The sequence below is a fragment of the Parus major genome, chromosome 12 (genome assembly GCF_001522545.3).
Source record: "Parus major isolate Abel chromosome 12, Parus_major1.1, whole genome shotgun sequence".
NCBI lineage: Eukaryota > Metazoa > Chordata > Aves > Passeriformes > Paridae > Parus > Parus major.
The window spans coordinates 11,554,074-11,581,270 of NC_031781.1; the positions used below are offsets into that span (position 1 = coordinate 11,554,074).

General features: G+C 43.4%; 1 protein-coding gene across 3 annotated transcripts; it reads left to right on the forward strand.

Annotated features, from left to right (window-relative positions):
* The first annotated feature begins 89 nt into the window (after positions 1 to 89).
* On the forward strand, positions 90 to 26,174 carry QRICH1 (glutamine rich 1). Of its 3 annotated transcripts, XR_004499179.1 has the most exons (11): positions 90 to 714; positions 4,142 to 4,471; positions 12,748 to 13,764; positions 15,969 to 16,146; positions 16,742 to 16,896; positions 17,656 to 17,770; positions 19,081 to 19,189; positions 19,545 to 19,696; positions 19,965 to 20,060; positions 20,389 to 20,479; positions 21,249 to 21,265. XR_004499179.1 is itself a non-coding variant. In XM_015640738.3 (10 exons), the coding sequence occupies exons 2-10, from the start codon at positions 4,163 to 4,165 to the stop codon at positions 21,439 to 21,441; spliced, it is 2,319 nt and encodes a 772-aa protein (XP_015496224.1). In that variant the 5' UTR covers positions 101 to 714; positions 4,142 to 4,162; the 3' UTR covers positions 21,442 to 26,174. The 3 variants fall into 3 exon arrangements, 1 of the variants encoding a protein (XP_015496224.1); XR_004499178.1 differs by having other exon boundaries at positions 19,965 to 20,479; positions 21,249 to 26,174; XM_015640738.3 differs by lacking the exon at positions 19,965 to 20,060 and having other exon boundaries at positions 101 to 714; positions 21,249 to 26,174.
* The last annotated feature ends 1,023 nt before the right edge of the window (positions 26,175 to 27,197 follow it).

The following is a 27,197-nucleotide window of genomic DNA, read 5'->3' on the forward strand; positions in this document are numbered from 1 at the left end:
CGGAGCCCCCGACATGGCTCCTGCCGGGGGGGCGGGGGAGGCGGTGTCACGGCGCCGCCTGCGGGCCCGGCCCGGCCGCCCCGCCGACAAACAAAGGCGGCGGGAGCGGCTGGGGCAGTGCCGGGTCCCCGCGGGCGGGGGAAGCCCCATGGGTTCCGCGTCCCCGCTTGGGCAGGACAGAGGCTGAGCTGCGGCCGACGTTCTCAGGGCCAAATACGGAGCTTCGTCTCGTCTTGGCTGGGTGGCCGAGCGGTCCGTAGCGTTCCCGGCTGTCTCTCGGGGCAGCACCGGGAACACCTGCGGAGGGGAGCGCGGAGGGGCTTCTGGATACGGTCACTGCTGCTGCTGCCTTGTTCTAAGTTCTGTGTGCCAGTAACTCCGGTGTTACCCACCGTGCCGCGCCAGTCGCCGCACGTCGCTCTGTGACAGATGTGCTCACACAGTCGTTCTCAGCACCACCAGGCTGAGGGATACGATGGTTAGAAATTGGGCATCTTGCAATTCCTCAGTAGGAGCTGCTGGCTGCGTGGATGATCATATCTTTGTTTCCTGATTTTTTTTTTTCTTAATGGAATACATATTAAAAATAAAATGACTTAATAAAGAAAGAGGAACTGGGGATGGAAAGGGCTTCTTTGTTCTGTCTTCTCCAGAACGTTACAAGTCTAAGAGCTCAGGACAAGAGCAGCAGAAATACATGCAACATGGTGACTGGTGAGTCCAGATTGTCCACATGCTGCAAGTTGTGTGTGTGTTTTCAGTAACCTCAGTCTTAAGTTTTATCAACTAACCGTATGTGCTCATAATCTTCAAAGAATTTCTTGAACTTGCTTCCTGAAAAAAATGCACTTATGCTGCACAGAGAGGAGTTGCCTTCCTTTATTTGAGAAACTTATTGCCTAGATGCTCTTTTTTTAATTTTAAAGTGCAATATTTAAAACATGCAGCTGAGATCCAGCGAGGGTGGGCATTTGCTGTTTCCAGTGCGTGTCTGTGGGATAAATGGAATGCAAAAGTTAGCGTGCTTTAATAACTAACAGTAAAAGTGGTGACTGCAGCAGCAAGCTATGTGTGTTGCCCTACAAAAGCCTGTTGAAAGCACCCTAGAGCCTTACAGAGGTTTTCTGCCATAAATGCAGGTTGGTTTAGTTTTAATAAGTAAAATTTCTGTGCGTGCAGCATTACATTTCTGAATCTTTCTCTGAACCTGGTACCTCTGCTGCTGTGTAGGGTCTTGTGAAGTGCAGTTTTGGGTGGTTCAGTGCTTCTAGTTGAATAATCCCAAGCAGCCTTAAAACTGATATAAACGATACTGACGCTGGGAGACACTGTTACCCACAGGGTCTGTAACTGCAGCTGTAGAGAAAACCCAGGGAGGATCTTGCTGCTCTTTTAGGGCAGACAGATGCCTTGTGGCACGGTGGGGCTCTGGACCATGCCAGAATACTGCAGGGGCTCAGCTTAGTGGCTATTAGTATAGTAACTTTAAGAAAATGTGAAGGAATTCTTTTTTTTCAATGGTAGAAGAAATTAAAGAGATTTTTTCTGACAGCTTGTGTGAGAGGAAGATTTACTAATAGAGGAAGACTGGCCTAGTAGGCTCTTGATTTTGATGCCAACAAGAACTAATTGAAATGGATCAACTGAGCAGGGTCAAGGATTTGCATTTAAGAAATTAGTGGTTGCTTTGTTCTGCTTCCTGGTGGTCAGAAGAGGTCGGTGATGGTTTGGTGGCGGACCTCTGCTGCTTATGCTTCTGGGGTTCTTGTGGCTTCTGGTCACTTATGTGGGAGAATGATACAGCTTTTGAAAGAAAGGTTGGAGTTTCAAAAGTAGAATTGAGGGCTAACTGCTGCCATTGGAAGCAGTGGCCCTGCTGACTTCCTTACTCTCTCCTTTTACAAGATTAACAGAAGGTGGATAGCTAGTCCCTGAGTTGTTACAACATAATAAAAAACAGTGCAGGAGCAGGAAGGGAACACCTGGGAGAGGTGAGCCCATCCAATTCAGCAGCAGCTGCTGGCTGTCAAAGAACATCTGTGGCATTCATGTCTGGGATCCCAGCATGGCATCCTTGAGGCTTATTCTTCAGAAAGAGTCTTCCCTCTCAAAGCTGTATCTGCATCTCAGGGTGGACATGGAAAATAATGACGCTCTTCTGAAAACCTCACTGTAGTATTGAATCAAGTACTTGCAAGTTCCAAGAAGGAGACTGGGACAAGTTAATTGCTCAAAATCTGTTTTCCAACCTCAGAGTATATAACAGAGCATCATGCAGTTAGATGCGAAACACATTTCAGTGTGCCTGCTGTAGGTCTTGTCTGAGTCCCTGTGGATGCATTAACATCATTGTTCTTCCTTGGATTCACCATGGCCATATGGTCACCTGGGAAGGGGTTAGTAATGTGTGCTGTAAAGGTGTAGGGTACTCTTGAGTGGCTCCTGGAGAAGTGAGTAGTCTTACTGGCTCTATCCCCCAGAGTGGGCTTGAAAATGTCAAATTGGTGTCTCTGAAATAATGTTTCTTCTGTCCAGATGTGGGCTCTACAGGAGCTTCTGTATGCTGGTATTTACAGAACTATTGGATTTGCTGTGTGACCACTATTATCCTGTGCTTTTTACTAAACATGCTGCATATTTTAAGACTATCTTCTGTGGAAGTTTCGTACAACAACAAATGTGTCTTAAAGACTTCAGATACCATAGATAGAGTGCAGGTTGCCTCACGTGGGTTCCCCTTACCTTTGATAGTAGTTTTTTTTCTCTGTGAGCCTAGTCCAATGCACTAGCCATGAACCTCCATGTAAACAAAAACTGTATGTTTGGACTGCTGTCATGTAACAGTGAAGAGGGGTTAGCATTTGCTTCAGCTCTCCCAGGATGTGGTACTGGACTTGTGCAGTGTGCTAGAGTGCCAGTGAAAGCCTAGAATTTTCACTCAGGCATACTTTTGCAGTCCTATGTTCAAACATAACCCTGTCTCAGTTCTACTTTGTTAAATCATGCTGAAAGGATACATAAAGCTGTGGTTTTTTTACCTGTTCTCTTTAGACCTACAGTCATAATATACATAGTGATGTCTGTCTGTTTGTCCTCCTTTATGCAGCTTGATCTAGTAGTGCTGAATCACTTCTCCTAGTCCTGATCTTTTGTTGTTTCACATCTTTTCACAATGGTCTCAGTATCTGGTGATGCTATAGCTCAAATGAATTTATGCTCTGTCAAGGCTAAGTAGTGCCTTAGAAACAACCAGTATACTCACTGCAAAAACAATTTGTGGGTTTAAACAAGATAAGTCAATAAGAGAAGAATGCTATCAGAGTATACCCTAGAGCTGTCTGATGTTCTCAGGTGGAGTCATCTTTGGTGGTGGTGGTTTTTTGCTTTGCTTTCACTTCCACCCTGATCATCTTAACTTCTTTTTCTGTCTTTCTTTTGTCTTCACGCACGGCATGTTTCATGTTAACCTCTTCCTATATTAAAAGGAGATCAAGAACTGATGCTGCAGTTGCCTTTGTCATTTGCAGAGCTCTGCTTCTCCACGTGTGTAGTTCCCAGTTTGAGGAAATATCTCAATTCCAGCGCTCTCCTTTTGCTTGCTCTGTTCAAATCGATGAGGCTGTCCTAGTCCTAATAGCAATGAGCTGAATGCTGCATCTGTTGCTCTTGTGCTTCCCATTAGCTGCCTAGAATAGAACTGCACGGCCTGATAGAACACTCTGCTCAGTTTCCCACCTCTGCGGCTGCAAAGCAGGGCCGCAGATATTGATTTCTGAGCCTCTCTTGCTAACAGTGCATGCTGCAAACAAATGGAATGTACGACTGGATTTGTCTGGTACAGGACTTGCCTCGTCTGGGTGCAGTATAGAGCTAGGAGAGTTTACATGGCAGTGAGCTCTGGGAGGAGGAGTCCTCACACTTGGGTATCATTCAGACTCCCCTGAGCTGCCAAGGGTTAATCTGAGAAGTGTAGTAGCACAAGATGCCTCATAAAACTAAAGCATCTGTCTTGGGCATCTGGCTGTGCATGTTTGCCAGTTTTCATACAGTACTTGGTATGAGAGATTAGTTACTGGAGTTAAGAATGTCCTTGCGTCAAGGGAGTGCTGTAGTTAAGACTTTTACTTTCTCTTTCCTTAAGGAACCCTGAGGACCTTGCAATATGAATAATTCTCTGGAGAACACCATTTCCTTTGAAGAATACATCCGTGTGAAGGCACGAACGATCCCCCAGCACAGGATGAAGGAGTTTCTAGACTCCCTTGCTTCCAAGGGGCCAGAAGCCCTCCAGGAGTTTCAGCAGACAGCCACTACCACAATGGTGTATCAGCAGGGTGGCAACTGCATTTACACGGACAGCACAGAGGTGGCTGGGTCTTTGCTTGAACTTGCTTGTCCTGTGACAACCAGTATCCAGCAACAAACTCAGCCAGAGCAGCAGATACAGGTTCAGCAACCCCAGCAAGTCCAGGTAAGCATCTGAAATAATCTCTGAATGTCTATATGAAGTGCTAAGTGATGGAGTGATGTTCAGAGCTGGTGTCTAACCTTAAGCCTCTGACAAGTACTTAAGAGGCAGGACAAATTAACTTTATACAGAACAGCAATATTTCCCTTTTATTTAAGGAATTTGTTAGTAAATTGGCTCTCGTGACTGTGCTGCCCTCGAGCCCTGCTGTAGGAGGAGCCACGTACATAGCAATGGAGTGGTGTCACCTATTGGAGAAATGGTCGACAGTTCTGGCATGTACACAACTCCCGAAGCCTTGTGCACTGAAGCAGCTATAAATACCAACCCCCTCTGACTGTGTGATTGTTCAGGGTGGCTGTGGGATGGAGCTTGCCTTAAGGATTATTTTTTTCTTAATAAAATCAATAATCTTTAAATAGTTTTACTTGAACATTCTAAAAGTTGTTCTTGAACTGACTTTTAAGTGAGGGAGAAATGCAAGAGTCAACTTTAGCGTATGAACCAGGGGAAGATACATTTCAGGAAAGGAATTCTAAAGCATGCATATGCATCAAGATAGATTATCCATTTGCACAGTGGAAAGTTTTTGGTTTTTTGGTTTTTTTTAAGTAGATATTACATTATATATTTTATTAAGTTTTAAGTAAGCAAATCCAGTATCAGAGGAAAAAAAACAAACCAATTTTATAACTTAGGAAACTGTTTTTGTCCTCAGATATATTTTGTAATTTGAAGAGTTCATGGGTTGCAGGGCATTTACTAAGGTTTTTCTATGTATCTCTAAACAGCTGAGCTCTGGCTATAGCTGTCATTCTGATATGCTCGAGATATGAATCTTTCTGGTTTCTGTAGCAGAATGTAAAACTGCGAGCTCTTATTTTTTTTTTTTTTAACTATAAGTGAGGTTATGGAGTCACAAATGACTGGAGATAAGGTAGCGTGTACTTGCTGCAGTGCAGGAGACTTGTGCCAACAGCTCACTTGCATGTTTTTATCCCACAAAGACAAACTTACCTCCTTCACCGGTAACTTGTCTCCAGTTACTCTCTACTGAGTAAATGAATGCTTAACCGGGACTTCTGTAACCTGTTGGCCTGCAGTAACTTGTGTTGAAAGGCTTTTGAAGAGCAAAAACCTGAAGTCTTTCAGGCATGACTTGGATCTCTGCATGAGCTATTAAAGCTGAACAAGAGTAGATTTGGTTTTTCCAAGCTAGTATGTTTTCTGGAAGAAGTTTTGCTTTTCTGTAGAAGAGCTAGGAGGGTTGGCTTTTGAGGGCTTCATCCTTGAAGATGTGGAAAGCCCCCAGACCAATTGTAAAAGCCAAAAGGATTTTTTTTTTTTTTCTTCTCTCATTTTTTTTCCTCTTGCTGCCTCCTTTCAGAACTACCCAATGTTCAGGCTTGACTCTTGCAAGCCTTTAGTTACAGAGATGGGATATGCTTCAGAGAAAAATAATCTGGCCTTGTAAATAAATATGGAGTTGCTGCCAGAAACCAGTTCTTGATTTTTGAATGGAATGATTTGTACCCTGAATATGAAAAGCTTCATGAAAATTAAGATTTCAACAACTTTCCTAAAGAATGTTGTCTATTCTCGTCTTGTTTTTGACATGCCTCTGCTTCTAGATGCCTGCTCTCCTAACTGTACAGATCATCATTACTGTTTGTATTGCCTACCCTGCTGCTCACTTCAGGTGACACAATTGGAGCTAGATGTGGCTGCAGCTTTTGTGTATCAAGCAGTGCAGCTGTACTCAGGTGTATTTTAGCAGCTAGCTCAGAATTACCTTAGTTTTTCTGCCAGAATAGGGTGGAGAAGAATATCTTTACCCCTTTGCATGAATGTTTTTCTGTCTTTCAGGATTTCTTATTGAGACATAATTTATGTTAAACCCATGATTGAGTGTTCACTTATCTCTGTACTGTCACTGTGGCAGCAGTGTCAGAGCACATCTTCTGGATAAAGCTGGATTTTCTGGTGACTCTGGGGAGTGCCAGTGTTCCACCATAGCCGCGAACCCGGTCCAGCTGGCTCCCTGTGCTAAAATATTGCTTGTGTTGTATTATGATGAATTTTGGTCATCTGCCGAAGCCTCTTAGCTTTTGATTAAACTTGTCATCCTGGTACTTGACTCAGTAATCTGTTTAGTTCTTGCTAATCCAATTTCAAATCAGTGGAAGACCCTTTGAATAACTATGCTTATGTCTGGCGGTGTGACAGTGCTGCTGAAGGTGACTAACAGTATGACCAGTCAGATGACCTCACAGTTGCAAGTGCTGATGATCTTACAATCATAGAGATAGACAGTGCTCAGGTTTCATCCTGGATTTTACTTGCTGTGAACAACTAAAGACAGAGTGTGACTGCTTGCTGCTTTTATTTATTCTGGCAAAATAATTTTTTTCTTTGAAGAAGTTGTCACCTTGAGGTTTTCTTGCCCAAAAGGTTCAATAAAGTCTTATCATATGTTTATTTTACAGGATGAGTGGATGCAACTGTTGGGTTATGTACACTGGTCATTTCTACAGTTGAAGTATCCTGGAGCTCCTTCTGTGCCCAGTATCACAGGGGTGCCATAAGTGACCTTCAGAAGGAGTTTAGTATGTCAAGTACTTGTCGTACTTTGTTGTGCATCAGGGAGTGGCGAGGAAAGTCTGTGTTTTCCTCCAGTCAAGTAAAGTTTTATCAGCTCTGCTTTTGGTGAGATTGTTGCTTGTTGGTCCTGTGTATTGAGGCCATTGAATTGTTGGTGCCAGTGAGGTGTTTGGTGCTGGCTTGCTTCCCAAATATGGTACTTCTGCAGAGGTCAGTGTACCTCTTGTGCCCCTTACACAAGAAGCTTTAACTGAAAGAATATGAGAGAACAGAACGTATCTTTGCTTATGGTGTGTATGGAGAAAATCTTCAGCTTCAGCTTTTTATGAACAGTCTGATGTCTGGGTGGAAAGATTTTCTTGGGCATGGCTTGAGGGGAGGTTGCTACATGTGAGCAAGATCACAGAACTGTATGGGGAATGGTTAAATACCTGAGTAAGGTATCTTTCAGTTAATACTTGTGCCTTTCTAATTGCTTAATTCCTTATGTGTTTACTGTTCAGTCTATTCTGTGACTTCATGCTTTTTTAAGAGGCTAGACATAATTAATGACACAAGGGACAGATGCCCTTAAACAGCATAGAAAAAAGTCTTATCTCTGGCTCTGCACAGAATACATCTTTCCTTTGCTTCTGATGCATGTACCTTCCTCTTGCCTCTGTACTGGTTTTGAAGTTTAGCTTGGAGGTAAAGTTCCTATTTGCTTACATTTGAAAAACATGCCAGTACAATTTTAGGGTAGCAGCAGGTATTAATTAGTGTTTGCTAGGGCTGAGTGGGACACTTGGAAGTGTGGTTATAGTCAAGAGTGGTGTTTTCGAGGTAGCATCTACTTGTATATGGAGGTAAGCTTCTGCTGGAGAGGTAAGCTGCTTTTCCTTGGTTCATGTGTTTTAACTGTCTTAGACCTAAATCCCTCCCCAGTGTACAGCTTGACAGCATAATCTTGATAGTGTAACTGTTTAAACACACCCAAGGCCTAATTTAGCTGATGGAATTCGCTCTCTGATGTTGATGAATGAGCAGAGTAAAAACCTGGAGTGAGAGTCAGTCTGGCAGTTGTTCTGAAAAGCTGACTTCTGCCCTTCCCGTAGACCTTGTTTACTTAGATAGCAAAGGACTTCCGGTAAAATAGTTAAACAACAAGTTCTGACATTTCCTGCTACTTCACTGATCAGTCTTTTTTCTTACTCTTCACTTACACTTTTCTTACCTGTTTTGTACTTGCATGTTCACTTTCTGGTGCCTTCTAAAGTTACACGCTTTGTAACAGTGTTAGTTTTTAGTGCTGGGCTTGCTTTAGCTTAGGACTGTTAAAGGAAGTCTATTTTAAGTCTTCTGTCCTTAAATAGGGCTAAAAAACCTGAGATTACTCTTCTCATGCTCTCACTAACTTTTTCCCAAGTATTTGACTTTGTGTGGGAGGTTTGAGATGCATCTACTTTACTCCTGAGGGCATACTTCTTGCAGCAAGTTGGCCACCTGCCCCCTCTTATCTCTTGCAGGTTTGGAGCCTGTAATTTGGGGTTCCCTCCAGATGAAACTAAGCTGTAAGATGCAGTCCTGTGTTTTGATGATGTCAAGCTTGTGTCTTGATGATGTCAAGCTTGGCTGGTGGGCAAGACTAGAACTAAGTTTGAAATAGTCTTCTGGAAGGTTTAGTGTGGACATGGCATCTCCAGTCTTGCTCTGGAGATCTGCTCTTGGTGTGTACTGCTGGTTTACATACAGCTTCAGAAACCAAGATCTCTTTGTGAAGAGATGCATTTAAGAGCCTGTCAGGTACTCCGGGACATATCAAAAAAGTCAGAAAAGAGTTGCTATATGTGCTCATTTTGAGTTAGGTTTTAGGAAATATTAGATAACCCAGTCAGTCTGCAGATGAAAGAATTGACAAGCAAAGAAAATCTCAGTTGTTTCAGAACTGCAGTTCTGAAACAACTAAGTCTGATTCCTTTTTGGGCAGAGAATCCACGCAGGGCAGACATGTTATGGCTCCTACTTGAAAGTTTGTCTATCAACCATTAGGAAAAAAAGTTTTGGCAACTAGGCTTCAGATGTTCTCGTGGTCCTGGGGTTACTTATTTACTCTTTGCATGTGCTCAGTTCAGGACAGAATATGTTTTTGGGCTTGATGTGACAGAAGATTTCCTTTAAGGGAATTTAGTTCTGCCCTCCTGTTAAAATAAAGGGTTGGTTTCTGATGCTTTTGATTTTCTAGGCAGCTAGTACTTGATACAGCTTCCAGCTACTTTATGGTGAAAAGGCATTTCTCTGTGTCATGGTAGCCTGCTGGGAGGTCATGCTTTCATGCTGTTGGATCCAGACCTTTGGCAATAAATATTATTTCAGTACTGGTAACTTGGCATTTTCTTTTCTTGCACGAATAACCCAGGAATTGCCAGCATAACTTGTTTTTGCTTTGATCTTCAGCATAAAGTGAAGATTTAACATCTGCCCTGTTGGTCTTGGCCTGTAAATTTAAAACATTCCCCTTTTTACAGAGTCTTTTATAAAGTCATCTGCTGCTGGTTAGTGTAATTCTTTGTCTAATTTGCTATCTGAGGAAGAAAAGGACAATGAGGTCAATATAAGAAACCTCTGGTCTCAGACCAGGTTAAAGGCTGTAAATCCGAAATGGATGCTTCTAGCACTCTTCTACAACCTGCTTGAAAGTAGGGAGGGATCCCACTGCATGATACAGTTATTAAAAATGGATATGTAAATTCACGGGGGATGTTTAATGTGTGGCAGGTAGGGCTCTGATATGCCTTTAAATAGGACCATCCTGTAGTTAGAAGCATGATGTCTGCAGTTTGGAACATGGAGACCTTCAAGTGATTCTGGAGCTTGATTTCATTTTGTTTGGGCCTGGACTCATTCTTTGGGTGTTAGCAACAGCAGGGTAGACTCTAAAGCAGTAGCAAGACATCCCTGTTGTAGGAGTCAGCGTTTAGTACTGGGAGAGTTTCAAAGGGCCTCAGGCCATGGCTGCTCATCTGTTGAAAGTGGGAGAAATTGCCACTGACTTTCTGTAGGCTCAGGATCCAAAATGGTTAATGGTTCAGAGGTGTGCTAGGGGAGGTTTAGAGCAGACATTGGGAAGCATTTCTTTACCAAGAGAGTGTTCAAACATTGGAACAGGCTTCTGAGAGGTGGTTGGTGCCCCAAGGCTGTTGTTATTTGAGGGGCATTTGGGCAGTGTCGTGAATGGCATGCTGTAACTTATGGTCAGCCCTGAAGTGGTCAGGCAGTTGGACTGGATGATCAGTGGAGGTCCCCTCAAACTGAAACCATCTGTTTACAAGAGCAGAAGGGAGCAAATGTGGTCTTGTTCTGTTTGTTTTATACTGTGCCTCATGCCAACAATGTCTCTTAAACCAATTCCATTACCTTTCTAGTTATGCTTATGTGATAAAATTGTTTCAGCACAGGAGGAGACTTTGAATTCTTACTGCTAGCAAAAGAAAAAAGTCTTTCCTTTATATAGGTTACAGCGCTCACAGGAACTGTAATGTAAAATTTTGTGTGGAAAGAAGGTGCGGGTGCTTTTAAAGTGCTTTCAGTCAACCTGTGCAAATTCTGAAAGCACTACAGATGTACAGGACAAATGACACATTTACCTCTTAACATAATTTTGAATTCTAGCAGATAAAGCAAATGTTTCTTGTCTGAAACTGAAAATATCAGTGCAATAAAGCATGCAGTTTGTTCAATCTTTGGCCTTTGCCTTGCAGGTAATCTTTTGAACAAGGACTTAAATTAATAGTAAGGACCATATTATTTTTAAATTAATTAATTTTAAATTAATATTTAAACAATATTTTAAAAGTGAAATATTTTGGAGAATTCTTGCCTTAGGGGTGTGATTGCAACTGGCTTTCTTAAACTGAACCCTTCCTTACCTGGGATCCATGTTTGGGCCTCTTTGCCTAAGGCAGTACTCATGCTCCAGAGTAGAACGATATCAGATAGAACTGAGGAAACATCCAATAGGTGAGTTCATCTTTTTCCATTGTTTGTCTGATCAAATCATGCATTGATGCAGCTTTTTAACTGTCATGCTGACAAAAGGTCACATGCTTCTTGTTACCTTTCAGGAAGTTACTACAGAGTCACCACGTCATCTGGATTACAGTACACTTCACAGAGTTACCAGAAGGAACTGTATACCCTGTTCTTCCTGGAAATAAATTAATTCTTAACAGGAGGTGACTTATAAATCTGGCCTGCCAATGGGGCATTTTGATGCCCCAGTTTTTTCCTTAGCAATTCTTAATTGGGAGTAAATGAGTCCTTAACATTTTTCAAAACTTCTTAGCAGTAGTCTCACTGGGAAATGAGGTTCTGTGCACAGCAGGCCTACACTGTAGTTCTTTTTGGTGTTGTCAGGCTGGCTAGTCTGCTGTCTCTCTGCAAATGCTGCATTAGCCTGGCTCCATGAAGTGAGGTAGAAAAAAATGAGAATTGTGAGTAGGAAGACATTTAGTCTTGCAACTAAATAAGTTGCTGTCTTGGCTCCAGAAAGAGGTGTTAAGTAATTAATTCCCTCAAGATAAGGTGTTAATGAAGCCTAGAGAAACAGATGATCATGAGTACCTGGGATATTGCTTCTAGGACAAGGCAAATGTAGCAGGTTGTCTGTGTAAATGTGAGAAAAAGTGGAGAAGTGTCTGGACAAGGCATGTGAAGCTATTGAGACCTGAAATTTGTGCTGGGGGCTACCTTTGCTGGCTTTCAGTGTGCTGCTGGACTTCTGCTAGGTATTGTGGCAGACCTTGAACAAATGAGCATTAGTATGAGAGAGTGTGATTTTTTTTTTTTTTTCCCTCTAAAAGAAAAGAAACTGGTTTGGAATCAAGTCAACAGATTTTGTCTGTGTTATTCAGCATTGTCTAAGTGCATGAGCTAGGAAATACAACTGAGTAGTTTAGACAATAAATGGTATTAAATGGAATAACTAAATAATGAAAAAAGGGTTGTTTTAATTAACATTTCCAAAGAGGTTTTTCTAGAGCTTAAAAAAACATGCTGCAGCATAGGTCATTAATGCATGACAAAGATTGAGAGTGAACTTGCCATATTCTGTGTTGACACCTGCTTGAGTAGTGTTACTATTAATGATAGGTTTCAAAGTAATATTCCTGTGCTTTATGAGGAAAGAGTCAAGTGCTGGTTTCGACTTACCCATATTTCTTGTTGCCTGTCACCAGCAAGTGATCCCGTGGCCATGTTGGGGCTGGGGTGGGCAGCAGTAAAACAATCTTTGGAGCATGGTAAGAATAAGGCAAGCTCCTATGATTGTAATGTGAATGACTCTAAAGTCTTGGTATTGTGAGACCTGTGCTAAAGTAACATTTTAGCAATGCAAATAGCTTTGAAAACTCTTGGATTCCAAGAATGTTATCTGTTGGCTTGAACCCATAGAGCTTTGAGGGTGTAGATGTAACTCACGCACTGGGAGTCCTGTGCAATGATGAGCAAACAGTATCACTGTTATCAACCAGGCACTTCTAGAATAACTTGGTTTCATTTTCCTGAAATATTTACTAATGGATTAATACATGTAATCAAAAGTGAGCGTAAAAGACCCGGATCACAGATCTTGAGTAACAGACCATCTCTACTGAATCACTGACATTTGCTGGTCTCTAACTAGTGGCTTGGTGTCATTGCAGGTTCAGGTTCAGGTCCAGCAGTCACCGCAGCAGGTCTCTGCCCAGCAGCTCTCTCCACAGCTCTCTGTCCATCAGGCTTCGGAGCAGCCAATACAGGTCCAAGTGCAGATCCAAGGCCAGGCGCAGCAGCAGGCATCCCAGACAATACAGAGTCAGTCTCTTCAGAGCCCCAGCCCATCGCAGCTGCAGGCAGCTCAGATCCAAGTGCAGCACGTGCAGACTGCCCAACAGATCCAGGCTGCAGAGCTACAAGAGGAACACATACAACACCAGCAGATCCAGGCCCAGCTTGTGGCAGGACAGGCCATTACTGGTGGCCAGCAGATCCAGATCCAGACAGTTGGTGCACTGTCACCCCCACCTTCTCAACAAGGCTCCCCACGAGAGGGAGAGAGGCGGATCAGCTCTGCGAGTGTCCTTCAGCCAGTGAAGAAACGTAAAGTGGATATGCCTATTACTGTATCGTATGCTATTTCAGGGCAGCCAGTTGCCACAGTGCTGGCCATCCCTCAGGGCCAGCAGCAAAGTTATGTCTCTTTAAGGCCAGACTTGTTAACAGTGGACAGTGCCCACCTGTACAGTGCCACTGGGACCATTACTAGCCCCACTGGAGAGACGTGGACCATCCCTGTTTACTCTGCTCAACCACGTGGTGACCTTCAGCAGCAAAACATAACCCACATTGCCATCCCTCAGGAGGCCTATAATGCCGTCCACGTCAGTGGCTCACCCACAACACTGGCTACAGTGAAGCTGGAAGATGACAAGGATAAGATGGTGGGAAGTACTTCAGTAGTGAAGAACTCTCATGAGGAAGTGGTGCAGACTCTTGCTAATTCGATCTTTCCAGCACAGTTTATGAATGGCAACATCCACATTCCAGTGGCAGTGCAGGCTGTGGCAGGGACATACCAGAATACAGCACAGACAGTGCACATATGGGACCCACAGCAGCAACAGCCACAGCCCACACCCCAAGAGCAGGGGCAGCAGCAGCAGCTACAAGTCACTTGCTCTGTAAGTTAAAACTGTCTCTTGGTCTCAGTTTGTGATTAACAGCTTACAAATGTTGTGGAGAAAGAGCATGCCGACAGACAGCTGGTGTCTGGGAAGCGGAGATGCATCTGTCCCAGAAGCCTGAATGTGACACAGGGCACTTGACCCCTCATGATTATAACACTTTAATGTGAGAATGTCGGTACATAGTTACAGGATTCAAAACTTTCCAAAAGAAAGTAGTCTTGATCTTAGGGTTAAAAATGAATATATACATACTGATTGCCAGACTCTTTACAGCGGGTATTCTGAGATCTGCAGTATTTTCCTCAGCTGTTCCAGGGTTGAAGTAGACAGGCAGGGATAATTGCAGCCAAATAAGGTGTGCTAATATGTTCAAGTCATTATCAGTTACTTTGTGTTATGTTGCACATGGAGTCCACAGCAGATCCAGTGCCTGGCTAAAGTATTGAAATCTGACTAGTTGTGAGCAAACTTTCTTCATCAAGTGTACTTTAGTGTACATAAGGTATTTAAAATAACATACCCTAAATACATATAAATACATAGGCAATTCCAGGAGGGATGTACTCTGTCTAGGGGGGCAATAAAGCTACAAGAGGTGAACATCACACTTTTGGGAGTTGACCCTCTCAAAACTGTGAAACTGAGAAGGAATTTGCCTGCCTGCCCTGTGCTGTCCTCTGGCATTGTGCTTCTAGGGGATCTGAGCAAGTTGCAGCAATTTTGCTCTATTTGTGAAAAATATAAGTTTGTTAAGAAGCATATGCCAGTTCAGCAGATTTATGGCAGCCTATATCCAGCCTTCACACTGGACAAGGTGTCTGTGAGGTCAGGGCAGAAGACTGTCCCTTGGATTGGGGTGATGGAGGGAGTTGGCTTTGGAAAGCTTTCAGCTCTCTGGAGGGTAATGTGGCAGAACTCTGGAGGAAAGGAGAGGCTCAGTCCTGGCTACTACAAAGACAAGGTGTCAGTTCACCCTTGGACTCTTTAAGACAGAGAAAGGCTTAGTTTCACAACTTTGTCACCATCTGCCTTGATTAAAGCTGGGCCTTTTCAGTCAGTCTCTCTGCAGCTGTGCTACATGCTACAGCTACAGGGGCTGATAAGCAAAAAGCTAGTAAGAGCTCATGCAGAGAATAAAAAACCAACCAAAGGCAGTTGGAGGGCTCCAGTCTAAGACTCTTGCAGACTTTGCCTCTTAAGCTGTTGGTTTTTTTTACTAAGTAAGGTACAGGTACTAAAGTCTCTATGCTTCTTAGGAAGAAAAAAAGCAAAACTGTTTTGATATTAGACTTGCTATTTCTGTAACATTCAGGGTGACAGTGACAGTTTGACTAAGGTCTGCAAAGCTGTTAATTGAGGTAGCTTTGAGACTTTGTGGCATGGAACTGAGAACCTGTAGTGAAAAATGCAGAGTGAGTGCAGCTGAAGGGCTTGCTGCAGGTTTTAGATTGTTGCTATTGGTTGCCTGACAAATAAGTTTCAGTTTGAGATCAAAATTCTTGGTGACCTAAGATCCTACTGCAAAGTAAATTTTCAAAGGATCTGGAGATGCTTTAGGTCTATAATAAGTCATGCAGTCGCTTTTCACACAATAGTAGCTAGTCTCCATTAGTAGTATTTGGTATTTTGAGAACAGAGCATCAAAACATCAATTCAGTTTCAATGCAGTATTCTAGTCTTGCTGCTGTATACCTTTTAGAAGTGAATTAATCATCATGGATGATGAGAACAGAATATATTTATCCTGTGTACCTGTTACATACTTTTTAAAGAAGGGAGTCTGGATAGGGACGGATGCCAGTGGTGTATGGCATGTGATTGTACCCAGGACCTTCTGCAGGGCAGTCTAGATGTGCAGCAGCAGTGGTGGGTAAAGCTGGTGGCACCTTCCTGTTCAGGGAATTATGGTCTCTGTGGGCTCTTGTAGTGACACAGACTTCAGTGGTGAGTCAGAGTGATAAGTTAGCTCAAGATAGATCTGTCCATTCACACTGAAAGAGTTTTTGGAGTGTAGAATATTCTTTTGTGAGCACAAATTCAGGTTGGACAGCAAAAGTTGCATTCCTTGGATTAATTTCTTGTTGGGAGTGTTGCAGAGGGTTGGTATCCTGGGGCTACAGGTATTGTGGGATTCTTGTTTTTTGACCAGCGGTTGCATACTGAAGTGTATATGTAAACTGAAATGTTTTCTTTCATAGGCTCAAACTGTTCAGGTTGCTGAAGTTGAACCACAGCCACAGCCGCAGACTTCACCTGAACTTCTACTTCCAAACTCTCTGAAGCCAGAAGAAGGTCTTGAAGTGTGGAAAAGCTGGGCACAGACCAAGAATGCAGAGCTGGAAAAAGAAGCTCAAAATAGACTAGCACCCATTGGAAGTAAGTGTAGTGACAACATGGCCTTTGTTTCCTTTCAAGTAGAGTTAGGAATTACTAAAATGTTAAGTGTTTACTGCTCTGAAAAACTCTTTTGTTTAATCAGTGGTTGTTCCTAAATTTAAATTTTAGTTTACTCTGCAGTAGTAATAGTTGTGTATTCTCACTGCCACAGGACATGTATTAGCTAGCTCTGTGCTGAGCCCCCTTGAGCACTTGGGCTGATAGCAATAGAAAAGGGCACTGCATGACTGTGGTGCACAGACAAACTGTCTGGCCAAGCTGGTAGAACAGTGATGGAGCTGTTGTTTTCCTGTTGCTGCAGGGCAGCATTTCACTGGGGACATGGTAAAAGAAGGCAATAGAAGTGTATTTGGTTGGCTAGAGGATCTTCCTATCAAACTGTTGCCTGTTTTATCTTCTACTGTTTCTGACAGCCTAAGATCTGGATTTATTTCAACATACTTTACTATACTGGGAGAATGAGGTAATGCTGGACCTGCCAGATAGAATGGAGATGTGGGAAATCTTTCATGAAGAGTTAGGAAATAATATGGCTCTATGACTTACATAATATAGCTTTGTTTTGTTTTTCCAGGACGTCAGCTGCTGAGGTTCCAGGAAGATCTCATCTCTTCTGCTGTGGCTGAGCTGAATTATGGTCTGTGCTTAATGACACGAGAAGCTCGGAATGGTGATGGTGAACCCTATGATCCAGATGTGCTCTACTATATCTTCCTATGTATTCAGAAGGTAGGATGGGACAGCTCTATGTGCTGCAGAACTGTCCATGTTGTCAGCATGTGTAGGGGGACTCTTGAGTATAAAAATAGAGACTGTGGCTTCTATTAAGCTTTTCAACAATTTTATATGAAAAAAGTCGCTGCTTAAAAAACTTTGAAAACATCAGATGATTTGCCTGTCCTTAGTGCAAGCAATGCTTTCATCTAGGAGTTAAGTTTGTGAGTAACTGAGTTCAGTATCACAGTGAAAATACTAAATCCATTTAGCTTTTTTTGGTGGGGAGAGAAGGGTTGGATGATGTTTGAAGAAGTTGTCAGTGTCAAGACTTAAATCTAGTTGAAGCTTTAACAGGCAAGAACTTAGCTTTATGTGCTATGGGAAGTATGAGCTTTCTGGAAGAGCTGCAGGAACAGAGCTAAACTTGGAAGGGAAATTGAGCATCCTTGTTGTTAACTTGAAAAAGTAGTGTCCTGTAGTCGTGTGAAATAACTTGAAGTGAACACACCTGAAATAAAAGGTGAAATCAAATCACCTTTACTTTGTAAATGTTTTTTCTTTTTCTGTCATGGCATTCCCATGGTAGTAATGAGGATTATCTACCCTGTATTTGCCTTAGTGCAAGAGTCCTCATTTTTCAAGTAAACTGTATTAGTCTCCAGTGCTATGCTGTAAAATGGTTGACTGAAGATGTGGGCCCTTAGAATGAGATCTGGTCTGAGGAACACACTTGCTTCCACTGTACTGGCCTGTGTTGTGAATCTCTTACAGTATCTCTTTGAAAATGGCCGAGTTGATGACATCTTCTCGGATCTCTACTATATTCGGTTCACTGAATGGCTGCATGAAGTTCTTAAGGACATACAGCCCCGTGTTTCACCTCTTGGTAAGGGCTATAGTTTAAGAACTGTAAAACTTTCCAGAGCTTGGAATGTTTAAACTGAACCTACAGCATGAGTCTGAATAGCAACCTTTTTGAAGTATTTAACATCCCTAGGCTAGCTAATGCTGGCCAGGGAGAAGAACGTTGTGTTTGCAGTGAATGCTGGGGTTACTGCAGTTGTCAGGCTCTAACCCTGATTGTCATATAGCATTATTTGTCTGTAACTTGTCACCAATCAAAAGGCACATTGTGGGGGCTTTGTAGTGTCATGGAACCGGCTTACTTGACAGCCAGCTGATCCTTGATTTGAATCAGGTTTCTGCATCTGAAGTGGTACCTGCCTCTAATATGTATTGTTTCTTTGGGAGATGATAGAGCACTATCATAGTGCCATGTAGCCAGATGGATACTGTCTGCAGGACCAACTGAGTGTCAAAGGAAAAACAGTGTGAGATTAAAGTGTCCAGTGCTGCACTCAGTTGCAGCTCAGCCTCATGTTTAGGAGATCTTGGCAACATGGGTGGGGGGAGCAGTTCCAGAAGAGACAGATTTTGACAGAGAACTGTATGAGAACTAGATAAGAATTGAATTTTCAGAGATTGGAAACCTGGTTTCTCATTGCTTTATTTCCTTTGATATATTTGGACATCAGTGAAGAAATTACTGCTTATGTTCAGAAAAGCAGCTGATGTTATAGGCTAGGTGGCTAAGTAGTACCATGAGTTTTGGAATCCTTTTGTTTCCAGTCTGGCTGTTTGAACAGTGCTTTGACATTCCATAAGCCCCAGAGTTCATACTGCTGTCTGTTTTCCTGTTTATTTGTGTATCTGGAGTGTAGTATTTTTCTTCTACACAAAGGGGAAAAAAATCTGGGAATCAAAGGATTACTCATGTGTCCAAGGAGATCACTTGGCACTATGTGCTGACTGAAGCTGTGCACAGGGCCAAGAACTGATTTGTTACACTGGCCTGCCTGCTCTCACATATTATTGGATTAAAAGCATCTGCATTGGAGTTGAGCCAATAACTAAAAGCTGTTTAAGTGTATATTCTTTTCTCTATGGGCTGGGATATATGTTGCACAAACATACTCTCCACAACTAGAGGTTGATGGATATGTACAAGTGTTTCCTAATTGTACCTACTATTTAAAAAGTTATTTGCAGAGCTCTGAATCTGGACATTAGTGAGAATCTCCTCTTCCTCCTTCTGTTAAGATATATATGCCCTCCAGTACTTACAGACTGTAAAATGCTGCCTGTGTTCATGTTGTGTGTGTGTCCTGGCATGATGCTGACTTCTGATTATTGCAGGTTATATCCTCTCCAGTCATGTAACAGAAGAGATGCTGTGGGAGTGTAAGCAACTTGGAGCTCACTCCCCTTCCACCTTGCTCACTACACTGATGTTTTTTAACACAAAGTAAGTACTCAGGTCTTAGGGAATCTTGGGCAATAAAAGATCTTCAGATACCTTAACAGGATTGGTGTGTAAACTGCTGCACTGTGTAGGGCAAAATCATGAGTTTCAAATGGTTGCACACAGAGCCCACTTGTAGCTTCATCAGACAAAGAAGATGCAGTATAACAAGGAAGTGAGCTAGCAGAGGGCTGACTGAACCTGTGGCTTTTGGATGTTTTGCTGCTGGAATAGTCCTTAGCCCAGTGGTAGGTTTGAGCTTCAGCCTGCTGATGATGACTAAAGATAACTACCTTGCTGTTGTGACTATGTCCCTTACTTGCCTCTGAATGTGCTGTGTTCTGTTCTTGCTGCTCAGATACTTCCTGTTGAAAACAGTAGACCAGCACATGAAGCTGGCCTTCTCCAAGGTGCTGAGGCAGACCAAGAAGAACCCTTCTAATCCTAAGGATAAAAGCACGAGTATCCGCTATATGAAGGCTCCAGGCATGCACCAGACAGGACAGAAAGGTAGTGTCTAGGAGGTTTCTTTGGGAATATTTTACTTACTTGGGCTTGAAGAAGTGGATGAACCTGGAGATGTTTGCAGGTAGGGAATCAAGGCTCTGCCGGTTACCTGTAGCCTGGCAGTATGTGTTTTCCATGCATTCTATCCAAGAGAGGATAGTACCTTCTAATCTTAACCCTGGGGATATACCTTACCTGAGGTGTGTGGGACTCATGAAGAACTAAGGATGATTTTTTTTGTTACTTTTGTTTTGTTTTTTTATGGGCAAAGAGGCTGTTGGGTGTAAGTGCTTATGAAGAGATGGAGAAAATTCTTTGGGAGGGCTTCTCTTACCTTGATTCATGTGAACTCATACATAATTCCTATGTAAGTACAATCTACCCTCTTAAAAGCACAGGATGCAGCTGAGGCTTTGCAGTCTCAGTAGTGAGATTTCCCTCATTTTGTACCCTGGTAGAGGAAAATTGGAAAGAAGGATATGGATGAGTTATGATCTTCAATAGTTTTAGCATAAAGCAAGCTCTGTGTAATGCGTAAAGCATTTATAGCCAGGTACCTCTGCCCTGGAACACCCATATGTCTCTGGCCAGTTCTTGTATGATGACAAGGTGCTGTAGTGTTGAGGCTCTATGGTACTGCTCAGTGTGCTGTGCTTACACAGTGTCTGACAGATTTCTGGGGGGCTGGTTTGTAGTTACAGATGACATGTATGCAGAGCAGACCGAGAATCCAGAGAACCCCCTGAGGTGTCCGATAAAGCTGTATGACTTCTACCTCTTCAAATGGTGAGAGCTCTTTTCTATATGTATGGTGCTTGTCTTCTGTGACTGGGGAGCTGCACCCTGTGCCTGACCTAGTTTTCAGCACTGTGTGATAATGCTGGCAATTTCTGTATTTCTATAAATTTACTTAAATGGAGAGGGGTGTTGATGTGAGAGAGTGTGATTAACTCTGGTGGCATGTAAATTGAATTTTTGGGGTATTTAAGAGACAAATCCTGATTTGTGAACTGGCTGCTCTTAATCTTGGACATTTGCTTTGTTGGTATGAACTTGTTCTTCTGCTTGTGAGTTACAAGTCATCTGGAAGCATCCACTACTGAAGCTAGGATTAGGGTCCTATTCAAACCAGCTTCTGAACAAAAATAAGGACTTGCTATGGAGATTGGATGGTGCCACAAAGGACTAATCTCTAAATTATGATGATTCTGAAGTTTAATATAATGGCTCATCTGCACAGATGGATCTGCAAGTAGCCTGAATGTGAGAATACCCCATCCTTTCTTCACTCTGAAAGACCCCTAAAGCTGTGTGTGTTATGCTTACCACTGTGAAATAGAAACTACTTTCTTGTAGTCCTCACCATGGCTTTTTAACCTTGGCATGTTCTAAAACTTTGGGATGAATGTTGCCCCTGGATGTATCTCTGTACCTTCATGTGTCATCAGCCAGATGTTCACTGTCAGGATTTGTGAAGCCTGGGGTGAGGACAGTGGTGGTGTCTCTCTTCCAGGATATTTTGTTAGTCTGGTTATTTCTGATCTTCCTCACACAGCCCCCAGAGTGTGAAAGGCCGGAATGACACATTTTACTTGACACCGGAGCCAGTGGTGGCCCCCAACAGCCCTATCTGGTATTCCATCCAGCCGATCAGCAGAGAGCAGATGGAGCAGATGCTCACCCGGATCCTGGTGATACGAGAGATTCAGGAAGCTCTTGCCGTGGCTAATGCCAGCACCATGCACTAAGGCATCCTTCGTGGCTCAGATGGGGTGGGGCAGGGTGATGGGGGAGGGACAAGCAAAGAGAAATTGTACAGACTTTTACACTAAAGGAGATGCCTAAGTTTTTGGTTTTTTATTGGTGTAGTTATGAAGCCCTTTTAGGCTTCCTCTCTTTAAAAGAATCTAAAGGAAAACCTACCCATTGTGTATCCTACCCAACACACCAAACTGTTGGAACCATTGGAGGCTGCATATCCCCTGCGAGCTGGGAGCTATGGAAAGCTGCTGGTTGACTCTGGGTTTTTTTATGATGTAGAAAACATGAACTACAGGATGGGCCTGGTTGGCTGGGGCCTCTGTCTCCTTGGAGCACGTGCAGCCTAGAGGGCACAGAATGATGGATGGACCTGCTCAGCCAGTGGAGGAGAGGCAGGCATCTTTTCTTGTGCTTGGACGTTAATTTGCTGTTATCTTGGAAGAAAGAGGAGAGAGTGAACTGCAATTATGATTTATACAAAAAAAAAAAACAAACCAACAATTTCTATTCAGACCTTTAAGTGACATTTTTAGATGTTAAAAGTACAAACTTTACCACACTCTTCTTTTATGGCCTAACATTGAGGCCTTAAACCTTGAGGCTTCTGTGCCTGATGGAATTCTTGTAACATACACTTGTGTATCATATAAAGATACCACCCTGTTTCTCTTATGTATTCTTACTCTAGTTGTTTATTAAGAATGACGAGCACGTCTTTTCAACATGCCATTGAACAATGTGTCTTTATTTGGGGAAGAGTGAGCTGTGAGGGTGGGGGGGTCATTATACAAAGATCAGTATGCAAACTGGTTGTTTTCATGCTTTCCAGCTCAACTCTGCTGGATTTCTTTCACCCCTACAACTTATGAAGGTAGAAGGGCATACACTTCTGTTGAAGGACCTGAATGTCTGCTTGCTGATGGAAGCTCAGTGCCAGGCTAGGAACATGGGATTTGTGAGACCAGATCAGACTGTCCTAATGTTCTGTGGCTTTACTCCATGGCAAATCCCGTTCTCTCCACCTTTTCAAATGCATCACAATAGCGGCATGATGGAGGGGTAGTGGAGGGAAAAGGCCTTCCAGGAGCAGCATATGGCTTACTCCTGCCATTTAACAGCCTTTTCACAGTTTTTAACACAGCTGTGTAGCTTTTGGCATTGTTCATGATCATAATCCCCAGCTCTGTAGCCTTGCCTTGCTGCATCTTAAATGGTTGCTGTATTTTATATCATTAACAAATAGTCTACTCTTTTGAAGCCAGCAGGTAGCCAGCTGTGCTTGAAATGGGAGATCACTTGCCAGGTTTGTTACTTGTGCCATCAGCTTCTTGTATGCAGAGAAATTACTCTGCTTCTTGAACTTGTCTTCCCTGCTTCTCCACCTCATGTCCCTTCCCTGTTCCAAAATACACAGATAAATATTTAAATATATATTACAGTAAAAGAACTTAAACTTGTGTACAGGCAAGCAACTTTCCTGAAGCCTCTGTTGTCCAGCACCTATCTGTATAAGAGAGAAGGAAGGTGTGCCCTCTCTGTTGGTTGTGCAGAATGTAAATTGATAAAGAGTAGCCAGTGTTCCCTGTCTTTGTGCTCGTGAGCAGTGTTGAGGTGTGCAGCTTAGAGATACTTCCCAAGCCCCTGATGCTTCATATTGACATTGGTGTTCCTGAGGAAGCAGGTGTGCTTGAGCTAGCTGTCAGTATGAGCAGTTTGTTCCCTCTACAGGACTCTGTGCTCAAGTGTATTGCAGAGAGCTGAAGTAGCAATGCACTGTTGCTTTGTTTTAGACTCTTAGCTCAGTGTCTGCCCTCAGACCTAGGCGAGAGGAAAACAGCCCCAGATCAGTGCCCTGATCCTAGTGGGTGAGTGGGAAGATGGTGGGTGTAGTGCTGGTAGCAGGTACTGTGACCTTAGCTTGTGTGCTGGGAGCCAGCAGTTTCCCCCTTCTAGGATGGCTCTTGGGATCACTAGTACTGCTTCAGCTGTCAGAAACCTGTACTCCTTTAACCATATCGTAGTGACTGGCATGTCCATCTTTGGCCCTATTTAAGTCTTTGAGGACATGGTTGGGGCAGGCTCCCACTATTCCAAGCAGTTGCATGTGCCTGCTGCACAGGGTGTGCCCCACAAGCATGCAGAGTGGTTTTCCCTTCCTTTTGGGCAGTTTGTCCCATCATCAGAGCAGAGCTGGAAACCCTGCTGCCTTGGCTATCTCTATCAGAAATACAGTGGATATTAAAAAATCTGCCAGATACACACTGTACCAGTTGCTTTACTGGGCAGCCTTGAGAGCCACCTTTAAACACTAAAAATTAACAGAAACTGCAATACTTGACAGAACTTGAGGGCAGTTGCAGTTTGGGGACAAACTGGAACTTCAGCTGAGCTTTCTGGGGAAACAAAATTCCATGTTACCTTAAAATTCTGGATTGCGCACTTTCCATACTACTCTTAACTGCAAGATGATCTCAAGTCTTTGTAGGGGGAAGAGTTCTCCTTGGAGGATACTGGTTAACAGCAGGGAAACTAGGCACATGGTGAGCTGTGGAGATCTCCTGATGATTGATTTTGTCCTGATGGACTGGAGTGTTTCCATTCCTTTCTCATTGTCTGCATGTACATAGGAGAGGATCTGCTGATGCAGAAGTGGACTGCTGCACTGTTCTGTACTGTCTCATCAGAATGTCCACTGTGTTAACTTCATTCCCCATTTTTAGAGACAATCGATATACTGTGACTTAAGGATTCTTTTCCTGGATCTGGCTTCTAGTCTGTCTCTCTGGAGCTAGTTTAAAAGGTACAGTATTTCTATAATATAAATACTATGTTCTTTGATAGTGAAGAACATGATCTGCTCCCTTGTAGGGGCTTGTAGGAAGATGTGCACAGAGTAGCACAGAAGAGTGCTGTGGCTTAGGGTTGCTGTCCACATTCTGGGAAATGTTCCCAGTCAAACATGTAAAATAGCTTTTTAACACTTTCCTATAACCAGCTTGACTGCTGCTTAAAGGGCATTCCCCCTTGGCTCTGAGAGTGCCAAACTGCTTGTACTGCTCTTATATGCGTGTATATATTGACAGGAACTCTCCGTGCCCTATGCCTTGTATGAGACAGGCTGAAAATGCATCGATCTCTAAATAAATAGAGCTGAGAAGTCAAGCTAGAGACCGTGTGTTGTTGATTTTGAACTGTGCCCATCTTGTCACTGGGGTATGAAAGGAACCATAGAAAGCAGAGACTGACTGTTGTAAAGCACCTCACATTCTGACGTGAGACTCCTGTATTGTCCAAGCTCTTGACATTTAACAGTGTTGCTTTCTTTAAGAAACTTGTAGCCTCTTACACGTGTCCACAGCACCATTAGATTTGCATTTGCTTTCAAGAGGTCAAGTATTTCCTCTTAAGTGGTAATGGCTGAAGCAGCAGACAGCAGACTAGAGAGTGGCTCTTCACTCCTGTCTAGAGCAGTGTATAAAGGGTATGGTCTGAGAACTTAATAGGGCTCTCATCTGTTGGCTGCCTCACCCCTACAGCTCTGGACTTCAGAGGGGTCACAAGGTCTGAAGTAGTTCCAGAACTGTTCTGCCTTGGACAATACAAAAATACTTAATCTGATCTCTGACTAAGAATCCTCTTCTGCACTGTTGCTGCTAGGGCAGAAATTAAGACAGTCTTGTTCTCAGCTGCATCAGGGCTACTGTCTGCCTTGGCATACATAGAAGGGATGAGGCCTAGAATACTCCTATGCTGTGATAAGAGCAGATCCAGAAATGATAGAAAAGATCCCCCTGAGTGTACAAGGGGTGGAGGACTGCTGGTACTGTAGTTGCTCATCCTCTTGCTGGACTGAGTGCTGCTGGACACTGAATGGCTGTGCAGCTGTCCAGCCAAACCATATTCTTACATGAATTAAATACTGACTTGGAGTTAGTGTTTGGACTCCTAAATCACTGTTAAAGTGGGATATCAACTGTCTTCCACCCTATATGGGGCTTTTCTCCCCATCTTATTGCTGGAGCTGCTCCTCTCAAACATTACAGGGAATGCACCTTATCCTGATGATTCAGCCTCTCCTGTTTCATTGGTGCCAATGTTTCAGAAAGAGCCCTTCTCCACTTATACCTCTTCCTACCTTAAGGAACATCTCAATTCTTCCAGAAGTCTTGCTGACATGCTGCCCCCAAATCTCTGAAGCAATTGCCGTGTCCCTGCTTGTCGCTTTCCTTTGCTGCGTGGCTGATGCTCTGTTCTTAGCACTGCAGTCACGTTCCCTGTAACCTTGTGCATGGCAGCTGTGTTTGCCTGCTTCTCCTTTCTCGTTGGAGCTCATCAGAACGGGAAGGCAGATCAAACCCACTTACAGCAGCAATAAACCATGTCTAGAACTCGAGGGAACTGCAGGAGAGAGTGAGGCAGAGGGGATGTCTCAAAAAGGCAGGGTCCAGTTGCAGCCCAAAACCTCGCTTGATAATGAGTGTGCAGCCTATATGCAAAATACATCTTGTCTGTCCCTCCTGTGTTGACCCAGGTCTAAACAGCACATGTGATTGGCATCCTGCAAAGTGACCTTCAGAACTCTCCAGTAGCTTTGCCCCGTGAGTAACTCACACTACAAATCATTTTAAAGAGATGCACTCAACTATTTTTTTAATTTAATTTTACTCTTATATTCTCTGCTCTTTGTAATCTGCTTGGAAATAAAATGTTTTTCCCTGCAGCCTTTGTTGTAGTCTGTTTGAGAACCATTAAACTTTGTCTGATGTTTCTGGTGGAACAGAAGCCAACATGCCTGTTTACTGCTGTGCCAGTGCTGTAGCACGACAGTTCAGATCCGTGTGTGCCTCCCAGATAGGCTCAGCAAACCTTTGTTAGCCTGTTCTTTTTTTAAATAAGGGTAGAGAGACCTGTCACACTGATCTTGGTCTGGCATGACATCTCCTGTTCTGCTGATCCTGTGACAGGTAATGCTGGCTCGAGAGTGCATGTCCTTGGCAGGAGGCGCTTTCTGATCTCTGTTCGCATTTTCTGTGTCCTACAGGGTAACATGAGTTAACACATTTCTTGAAGCTGCTTTCTGATGTTTGGACAAGGAATGAATATTCTCCAGCAGGGAGATGTAGGCACAGGAGCACTTTTCTCCCTGAGCTAGTTAGTGTTAGATAGGGGGTTGCCTTGGACAGCGTGTTATGGGGGAGCAAGTGAGAAGGGGTGTGGTCATCTCATGTCCCTGGTGCTCTGAGGCTGATCTAGAATGTCAACAAGAGGCAAACCAAGAGGAGGAAGTTTCTCTGTAACCAGCAGTACAGGAACTTTTCCTGAATGCTCAAATGGACCTGCAGGGGTGGGAACATATCCTGGAAAAAGCCAACTGCTGTGTCCTGTAAGGCTCCTCTGATGCAGATCTGTGTTTGGGCCTTCTCTGCTCCTCTGGGCATAGTCCTGCTACAGCTCTTCTCCAAAATCCTTCCTCCAGCCTGTCTGTGGCACAGACCTGAAGGTGCTACACCTCATCCCCAGTGTGTAGCTATCCTCTTCACACTGCTTGTTTGTACAGCCTGGCCTTGTAGCTTTGGGAAGAGGAGGCTAATGCCTAGCTGGGATCACCTTGGATCCTCTGGTGAGACTTCTGCCTCTCTCCTTTTCATTCCCCTCGAGGTGCAAGACTGGCCTCGCTCCTTCCTCTTGACTTTCATCCTTCGTGCAGCTCCCTTTGACTTACAAAATTGCTGTGGATTCTGCT